Source organism: Oncorhynchus gorbuscha, linkage group LG13 (assembly GCF_021184085.1).
Source record: "Oncorhynchus gorbuscha isolate QuinsamMale2020 ecotype Even-year linkage group LG13, OgorEven_v1.0, whole genome shotgun sequence".
Classification (NCBI taxonomy): Eukaryota; Metazoa; Chordata; class Actinopteri; order Salmoniformes; family Salmonidae; genus Oncorhynchus; species Oncorhynchus gorbuscha.
Genome location: NC_060185.1, coordinates 90357403 through 90367402, shown reverse-complemented (window position 1 = coordinate 90367402; position 10000 = coordinate 90357403). Strand labels below are relative to the sequence as shown.

General features: G+C 46.2%; 1 protein-coding gene across 2 annotated transcripts in view; it reads left to right on the top strand.

Moving 5' to 3' along the window:
- Positions 1 to 10000, top strand: part of LOC123993690 (neuroligin-3-like) — a 408214-nt gene that overhangs the window by 163086 nt on the left and 235128 nt on the right. For both annotated transcript variants that reach the window (XM_046296092.1, XM_046296091.1), the window contains exon 3: positions 4766 to 4915. In XM_046296092.1, the coding sequence (XP_046152048.1) occupies positions 4766 to 4915 (150 nt within the window). The remainder of the gene's footprint in view (positions 1 to 4765; positions 4916 to 10000) is intronic.

The window sequence follows — 10000 nt, the reverse complement described above, 5'->3', positions numbered from 1 at the left end:
CAAATACAATACATCCCACCTGATCTGTGACACCAAATACAATACATCCCACCTGATCTGTGACACCAAATACAATACATCCCACCTGATCTGTGACACCAAATACAATACATCCCACCTGATCTGTGACACCAAATACAATACATCCCACCTGATCTGTGACACCAAATACAATACATCCCACCTGATCTGTGACACCAAATACAATACATCCCACCTGATCTGTGACAGCAAATACAATACATCCCACCTGATCTGTGACACCAAATACAATACATCCCACCTGATCTGTGACACCAAATACAATACATCCCACCTGATCTGTGACACCAAATACAATACATCCCACCTGATCTGTGACACCAAATACAATACATCCCACCTGATCTGTGACACCAAATACAATACATCCCACCTGATCTGTGACAGCAAATACAATACATCCCACCTGATCTGTGACAGCAAATACAATACATCCCACCTGATCTGTGACACATCAGTAATCAATCTAATCTGGTCAATAAAACGATAGATCAGGTGAACTGTTGTGGAACATTGACATTCCCACGGTGATATCTACCCCGTAGTCATGGGAAAATGATGTGAATCAACAAAAGAGGCAACCGATTACATTGACATGACTAATCTCTTTTCTTATTTCTCCTTCCTTCCTCCTTTCCTGCCTGCCTTTCTTTTCCATTTCCTTTGTATCTGTGCTCCTCTGTGGGTCTCGTGTGGCTCTGGATTGTTCTCTCTCTCTTTCTCTCTTGCTTATGTACCCCAAGCATTCACTTCTCCTCCTCCTCCTCCTCCTCCTCCTCCATCCCTCTCCTCCTCCCTCCCTCTCCCTCCCTCCCTCCCTACCTCCCTCCCTCCCTCTCCTCCTCCTCCCTCTCCTCCTCCTACTCCTCTCCTCCTCCCTCTCCTCCCTCCCTCCCTCCCTCTCCTCCTCCTCCCTCTACTCATCCTACTCCTTCTCCTCCTTCTCCTCCCCCTCTCCTTCTCCTCGCTCTCCTCCCTCTCCTCCTCCTCCTCCTCCTCCTCTTCCTTCTCCTCCCTCCCTCTCCTCTTCCTCCCTCTCCTCCCTCTCCTCCTCCTCCGCTTCCTTCTCCCTCTCCTCCTCCTCCTCCTCCTCCTCCTCCTCTTCCTTCTCCCCCTCTTCCACTTCCCTTTCCTCCTCCTCCTCCCTCTCCTCCTTTGCCTCCCCTCCCTCCCTCCCTCCCTCCCTCCCTCTCCTCTCCTCTCCTCCCTCCCTCTCCTCCTCCTCCCTCTCCTCCTCCTACTCCTCTCCTCCTCCCTCTCCTCCCTCCCTCCCTCCCTCCCTCCCTCTCCTCCTCCTCCCTCTACTCCTCCTACTCCTTCTCCTCCTTCTCCTCCCCCCCTCTCCTTCTCCTCGCTCTCCTCCCTCTCCTCCTCCTCCTCTTCCTTCTCCTCCCTCCCTCCCTCTCCTCTTCCTCCCTCTCCTCCCTCTCATCCTCCTCCTCTTCCTTCTCCCTCTCCTCCTCCTCCTCCTCCTCCTCCTCTTCCTTCTCCCCCTCTTCCACTTCCGTTTCCTCCTCCTCCTCCCTCTCCTCCTTTGCCTCCTCTTCCCCCTCCCTCCCTCCCTCCCTCTCCTCCTCCTCCCTCTCCTCCTCTTCCTTCTCCCCCTCCTCCTACTCCTCCCTCCCTCCCTCTTCCTCCTCCTTCTTTTCCTCCTCCTCCCTCTCCTCCTCCTCTTCCTTCTCCCGCTCCTCCTCCTTCCACTCCCTCCCTCTCTCCTCTTCCTCCCTCTCCTACTCCATCTCTCCTCCTCCTCTCTCTCTCTTCCTCGCTCTCCTCCTCCTCCCTCTCCTCCTTCTCCTACTCTTCCTCCTCCCTCTCTCCTACTCCTCCCTCCCCCCTCCTCCTCCTCCTCCTCCTCCTCCTTCTCCACACCTCCTCCCCCTACTCCTCCTCCTCCTCCTCCCTCTTCTCCCCCTACTCCTCCTTCTCCTCCTCCTCCCCTTACTCCTCCTCCTCCTCCCTCTTCTCCTCCTCCTCCTTCTCCTCCTCCTCCTCCTCCCTCTCTTCCCCATACTCCCCCTACTCCTCCACCTCCTTCCTCTTCTCCTCCTCCTTCCTCTTCTCCTCTGACTCCCTCTCCTCCTCCCCCTCTCTTCCTCCTCCTTCCTCTTCTCCTCCTCCTTCCTCTTCTCCTCCTCCTCCCTCTCCTCCTCCCCCCTCTCTTCCTCCTCCTTCCTCTTCTCCTCCTCCCTCCTCCTTCCTCTTCTCCTCCTACTCCTCCCTCCTCTCTTCCTCCTCCTCCTCCCTCCTCTCTTCCTCATCCTTCCTCTTCTCCTCCTCCTTCCTCTCCTTTTCCTACTCCGCCTCCTCCTGCTCCTCATCCTCTTCTTGTTTGAATTAAGTGTCTGTGTGGAGTGTGGCTTTGTAAATGATGTTTTAGCCAAGGCCTCCCAGATACCAGCTAGATAGATGAAGAAACCCATAAATAAAGAGATACCATGTATACACATATTCCTTTACCATACAAGGACAGGAGCATGTGGGTAGTGTGTGTGATTATGTGTGTGCTCCAGCAGATGCAATAGATTCAGACTCTATATTCAGGAGGATGTTGTCCCTGATTAGCCCTTCTTGAGGATTCTGAATTTCGGCTTGCCGTCGCCATGACAACCTTAATACAATATAGTCTTTCTGAATTACAATCCAATGTCTCTCTCTCTCTCTCCTCTCTCTCTCTCTCCTCTCTCTCTCTCTCTCTCTCTCTCTCTCTCTCTCTCTCCTGCTCTCTCTCTCCCTCTCTGTTTTGTCCTCTCATTTTCTTTCTCTCTCTCTCTCACTCTTTTTCTCTCCTTTCGTAAGGCTGAGGTAAACAGAGACAGAGAGAGGAGGGAGAGAGAGAGAGAGGAAGAGGGGCGAGAGGGGGTTAAACATAGGGGAAGCTGTGTGAGAGAGAAAAGAGAACCGTGAGAGACAGATAGAGAGATAGTGGAGGCAGTGTGAGAGAGAACCTGTGAGAGACATATTGAGAGTGTGAGAGAGGGGCCTTTTTCTTCCACTAAGCTTCTAGAATTATTTTATCTCTCAGGTGCTCTAGGGCCGACTAAGCTATGAATCAAAGCCTTATTCTGAAAAACCTAACTTAAACATGAGGGGACATTTCATACACCATGGAAATGCATCACAGACCTCTGCTAGGTCTGCAATATAGTAGATAACGCTAACTTTGATAGCAGCACTTAGGCCTACAGTTGACCTGCATGTAGACAAGCTTAGCTTTGTCCACTAGCTCATTCATTTACTAGACCATTAATTGTACCTTTATTTAACTAGGCAAGTCATTAAGAACAAATTCTTATTTTCAATGATGGCCTACTGGAGAACAGTGGGTTAACTGCCTTGTTCAGGGGCAGAACGACAGATGTTTACATTGTCAGCTCGGGGATTCGACACTCAAACCACTAGGCTACCTGCCACCCCAATATAATATCCTGTTTCATATACTGTACTGTATTATACTGTATACATGTAGTATATTCTGTTTCATATACTGTACTGTATTATACTGTATACATGTAGTATATTCTGTTTCATATACTGTACTGTATTATACTATATGCATGTAGTATATTCTGTTTCATATACTGTACTGTATTATACTGTATACATGTAGTATATTCTGTTTCATATACTGTACTGTATTATACTGTATACATGTAGTATATTCTGTTTGTATTGTACTGTATTATACTATATGCATGTAGTATATTCTACTTTGTATTATAATCCCTCTCACCCCCCTTTAAGATTTAGATGCACTATTGTAAAGTGACTGTTCCACTGGATGTCATAAGGTGAATGCACCAATTTGTAAGTCACTCTGGATAAGAGCGTCTGCTAAATGACTTAAATGTAAATGTAATGTAAATGTTTCATATACTGTACTGTATTATGCTATATGCATGTAGTATATTCTGTTTCATATACTGTACTGTATTATACTATATGCATGTAGTATATTCTGTTTCATATACTGTACTGTATTATACTATATGCATGTAGTATATTCTGTTTCATATACTGTACTGTATTATGCTATATGCATGTAGTATATCCTGTATGTACATACAACATGTACAGTAGCAGACAAACAGCTGTGTCTATTAGTTGACTAGGTTACATATTACTGTCAACAGTGACTGGCATAAGTCGTGTTTATTAGGTTAGAGTGTCAGGTATGTCATCAGAACAGATAATGCTCTTTATTGGGAAGCAAGCTGGCCTCCTGGGGGCCAAAACAAGACACAATTGGATTATAACGCTGTAGTTAGACTCACCCGAGGAGACTTCTAAGGTACTGTACAACATCCAGATACATCGCCAGCCCAAGTGCTGTTGACTGGTGACAGATTCTCCTCTTCCCCGACGTGATGACTTGATGACTTAACATTCATCTGTCTTGAAATGGAAGTCAAATCATGACATAGTCTGGGTTTTTGACTTGGGGGTGTGTCTGAAATGGCATCATGTTCCTTATATAGTGTACTACTTCTGTCTAGTGCCCCTGGCCAAAGGTAGTGCACTATGTAGTAAATAGTGTCCCATTTTGGACGGAGACCTAGATTTAATCCCAGCGTAGAGTAGCTGGTACCTGGGAGGTGTCTGTGTGTGTCTGTGGTGTTTCACCCAATGCTCTCTGTCTGAGTGTTTGAGTTTAACCCCGTGCTGCTCTGGACGAGAGAGAGGATGGCAATGTGAATGTGTTAATGATGAACAACTCTTCCAGACATACGAGACACCGGGGCCAAACCGGTGATGGTGTACATCCACGGGGGATCCTACATGGAGGGGACCGGGAATATGATCGACGGGAGCGTCCTGGCCAGCTACGGGAACGTCATCGTGATCACCCTGAACTACCGCGTCGGCGTACTAGGTAAGGAAACGTCTCTCGCTCATGTCCGTAACATCTACTGGAGCGGAGGGCAGGAACAGAGTAGCTCCACATCTAACCTCTTCACACATGTTTTCCACCACAGCTCTGCTGATATTGTTGGATCTCGTTGCTTTCTAAGGATGTTTATCTGCTGATATTGTTGGATCTCGTTGCTTTCTAAGGATGTTTATCTGCTGATATTGTTGGATCTCGTTGCTTTCTAAGGATGTTTATCTGCTGATATTGTTGGATCTCGTTGCTTTCTAAGGATGTTTATCTGCTGATATTGTTGGATCTCGCTGCTTTCTAAGGATGTTTATCTGCTGATATTGTTGGATCTGCTTTCGCTGCTTTCTAAGGATGTTTATCTGCTGATATTGTTGGATCTCGTTGCTTTCTAAGGATGTTTATCTGCTGATATTGTTGGATCTCGCTGCTTTCTAAGGATGTTTATCTGCTGATATTGTTGGATCTCGTTGCTTTCTAAGGATGTTTATCTGCTGATATTGTTGGATCTCGCTGCTTTCTAAGGATGTTTATCTGCTGATATTGTTGGATCTCGTTGCTTTCTAAGGATGTTTATCTGCTGATATTGTTGGATCTCGTTGCTTTCTAAGGATGTTTATCTGCTGATATTGTTGGATCTCGTTGCTTTCTAAGGATGTTTATCTGCTGATATTGTTGGATCTCGCTGCTTTCTAAGGATGTTTATCTGCTGATATTGTTGGATCTCGTTGCTTTCTAAGGATGTTTATCTGCTGATATTGTTGGATCTCTGCTGCTTTCTAAGGATGTTTATCTGCTGATATTGTTGGATCTCGTTGCTTTCTAAGGATGTTTATCTGCTGATATTGTTGGATCTCGTTGCTTTCTAAGGATGTTTATCTGCTGATATTGTTGGATCTCGTTGCTTTCTAAGGATGTTTATCTGCTGATATTGTTGGATCTCGTTGCTTTCTAAGGATGTTTTTCTGCTGATATTGTTGGATCTCATTGCTTTCTAAGGATGTTTATCTGCTGATATTGTTGGATCTCGCTGCTTTCTAAGGATGTTTTTCTAAGGAGCTATAGGAGAGCGGGTTCATTGTAACGACTGGAATGGAATTATGAAATGGTATCAAACACACCAAACATATGGAAACCACGTTTGACTCTGTTCCATTGATTCCATTCCAGCCATTACATTCAACCCATCCTCCTATAGTTCCTCTCACCAGCCTCCTCTGGTAGGCCAGATATGTATGTTGTTGACAGGCGTACGTTAACATGTAATGGTGTTTGCTTGATGCTGTATACCTGATGTTGGATACCATGCTCTCTGCTGTTATACAACGAGGAGTAGGTATTGCTGGGTTCAGAATAAATTAAGAAATTATTGTAATGAGAGTGAAACAAAGACTTGATGGGATAGGTGTGATACCAGAGAGGAGAGAGAGAAGGGAGGTGAGAGAGAGAGAGAGAGAGATGGGAGAGAAGGGAGGAGAGAGAGAGAGAGAGAGAGAGAGAGAGAGAGAGAGAGAGAGAGAGAGAGAGAGAGAGAGAGAGAGAGAGAGAGAGAGAGAGAGAGAGAGAGAGAGAGAGAGAGAGAGAGAGAGAGAGAGAGAGAGAAGGGAGGGAGGTGAGAGAGAGAGGCAGAGAGGGGGAGAGGAGAGAGGGGAGGAGAGGGAGAGGCAGAGAGAGAGAGAGAGAGGCAGAGAGAGAGAAGGGAGGTGAGAGAGAAGGGAGGTGAGAGAGAGAGAGGAGAGAGATAAGGGAGGTGAGAGAGAGAAGGGAGGTGAGAGAGAGAGAGGAGAGAGAGAAGGGAGGTGAGAGAGAGAGGCAGAGAGAGAAGGGAGGTGAGAGAGAGAGGCAGAGAGAGAAGGGAGGTGAGAGAGAGGGAGGAGAGGGAGAGGCAGAGAGAGAGAGAGAGAGAGAGAGAGGCAGAGAGAGAGAAGGGAGGTGAGAGAGAAGGGAGGTGAGAGAGAGAGAGGAGAGAGAGAAGGGAGGTGAGAGAGAGAAGGGAGGTGAGAGAGAGAGAGGAGAGAGAGAAGGGAGGTGAGAGAGAGAGGCAGAGAGAGAAGGGAGGTGAGAGAGAGAGAGGCAGAGAGAGAAGGGAGGTGAGAGAGAGAGGCAGAGAGAGATGGGAGGTGAGAGAGAGAGAAGGGAGGTGAGAGAGAGAGGCAGAGAGAGAGAAGGGAGGAGAGAGAGAGAGAGAGAGAGAGAGAGAGAGAGAGAGAGAGAGAGAGAGAGAGAGAGAGAGAGAGAGAGAGAGAGAGAGAGAGAGAGAGAGAGAGAGAGAGAGATGGAAAAGAGAGATGGAAAAGAGAGAGAGATGGAGAAAAGAGAGAGATGGAAAAGAGAGAGAGATGGAGAAAAGAGAGATGGAAAAGAGAGAGAGATGGAGAAAAGAGAGAGAGATGGAGAAAAGAGAGAGAGATGGAGAAAAGAGAGAGATGGAGAAAAGAGAGAGAGAAAGAGAAAAGAGAGAGAGAAAGAGAAAAGAGAGAGAGAAAGAGAAAAGAGAGAGAGAAAGAGAAAAGAGAGAGAGAAGAGAGAGAGATGGAGAAAAGAGAGAGAGAAAAGAGAGAGAGATGGAGAAAAGAGAGAGAGAAAGAGAGAGAGATGGAGAAAAGAGAGAGAGAAAGAGAGAGATGGAGAAAAGAGAGAGAGAAAGAGAGAGAGATGGAGAAAAGAGAGAGAGAAAGAGAGAGAGATGGAGAAAAGAGAGAGAGAAAGAGAGAGAGATGGAGAAAAGAGAGAAAGAGAGAGAGAGGAGGGAGAGATGGAGAAAGAGAGAGGGAGGAGGGAGAGATGGAGAAAAGAGAGAAAGAGAGAGAGAGGAGGGAGAGAAGCAGATAGAGGGAGAGGGAAGCAGAGGCAGAGAGAGCAAGACGCAGGAAGAGAGAAGCAGAGAGTGAGGATGGAGAGAGAAGCTAAGAGGCTGTTGGTAGGGCATTGACTCACAGCTTATTCTCCTCTTAGAAAACCACTACAGTCGCAGTGAGCAGCAATACAAAATGGAGTCTGTTAGCTAACACACTAACAGAGCTTTCTTTCTCTCCCTCTCTCACATACACTAGCACACATGCAGATGTACGTATGCACGCACAAACACGCAGACAGGCCTCAGGCACACACACCACATGCACACACACTCTGACAACCCCCCCCTTTCTGTTATTACACTGCTGCTACTCTCTGTTTATTATCTCTGCATCATCACTTTACCCCCGCCTACATGTACAAAATGACCTCGACTAACCCGTACCCAGCACATTGACTCAGTACCGGTAGCCACTGTAAACAGCCTCACTATCAAATCAAATCAAATCAAATCAAATTTATTTATATAGCCCTTCGTACATCAGCTGATATCTCAAAGTGCTGTACAGAAACCCAGCCTAAAACCCCAAACAGCAAACAATGCAGGTGTAAAAGCACGGTGGCTAGGAAAAACTCCCTAGAAAGGCCAAAACCTAGGAAGAAACCTAGAGAGGAACCGGGCTATGTGGGGTGGCCAGTCCTCTTCTGGCTGTGCCGGGTAGAGATTATAACAGAACATGACCAAGATGTTCAAATGTTCATAAATGACCAGCATGGTCAAATAATAATAAGGCAGAACAGTTGAAACTGGAGCAGCAGCACAGTCAGATGGACTGGGGACAGCAAGGAGCCATCATGTCAGGTAGTCCTGGGGCACGGTCCTAGGGCTCAGGTCCTCCGAGAGAGAGAAAGAAAGAGAGAATTAGAGAGAGCATATGTGGGGTGGCCAGTCCTCTTCTGGCTGTGCCAGGTGGAGATTATAACAGAACGTGGCCAAGATGTTCAAATGTTCATAAATGACCAGCATGGTTGAATAATAGTAAGGCAGAACAGTTGAAACTGGAGCAGGAGCATGGCCAGGTGGACTGGGGACAGCAAGGAGTCCTCATGTCAGGTAGTCCTGGGACATGGTCCTAGGGCCCAGGCCAGTTGAAACTGGAGCAGCAGCATGGCCAGGTGGACTGGGGACAGCAAGGAGTCATCATGTCAGGTAGTCCTGGGGCATGGTTCTAGGGCTCAGGTCCTCCGAGAGAGAGAAAGAAAGAGAGAAGGAGAGAATTAGAGAACGCACACTTAGATTTACACAGGACACCGAATAGGACAGGAGAAGTACTCCAGATAAACAAACTGACCCTAGCCCCCCGACACATAAACTACTGCAGCATAAATACTGGAGGCTGAGACAGGAGGGGTCAGGAGACACTGTGGCCCCATCCGAGGACACCCCCGGACAGGGCCAAACAGGAAGGATATAACCCCACCCACTATACTATACTATCGGTATTGTAATTGTAATAGTATTGTTTTACTTTTGATTTGATTTGATTTTCTACTTTAGTTTATATAGGAAATAGTTTCTTGACTGTCGTTCTTGAACTGCACTGTTGGTTAAGGACTTGTACTGTAAGCCTTTCACGGTAAGGTTGAAATGTTATATTTGGCGCATGTGACAAATACAATTTGATTTGACACACACACACACACATATACACACACACTATCAAAGCTCTTTAGATATCCCACTCTTCTCTCTGTTTCTGTTTTCATTGGGAATCATATGGGAGGTTTCGTATTGGTAGATAGATAATGCTGTTTTCATTGGGAATCATATGGGAGGTTTTGCATTGTTAGATAGATAATGCTGTTTTCATTGGGAATCATATGTGAGTTTTTTTATTGGTAGATAGTTAATGCTGTTTACATTGGGAATCATATGGGAGGTTTCGTATTGGTAGATAGATAATGCTGTTTTCATTGGGAATCATGTGAGATGTTTTATTGGTAGATAGATAATGCTGTTTTCATTGGGAATCATATGGGAGGTTTTGCATTGTTAGATAGATAGTGCTGTTTTCATTGGGAATCACATGGGTTGTTTGCATTGGTAGATAGACAATGCTGTTTTCATTGGGAATCATATGGGAGGTTTCGTATTGGTAGATAGATAATGCTGTTTTCATTGGGAATCATATGTGAGATGTTTTTATTTGTAGATAGATAATGCTGTTTTCATTGGGAATCATACGGGAGGTTTTGTATTGGTAGATAGATAATGCTGTTTTC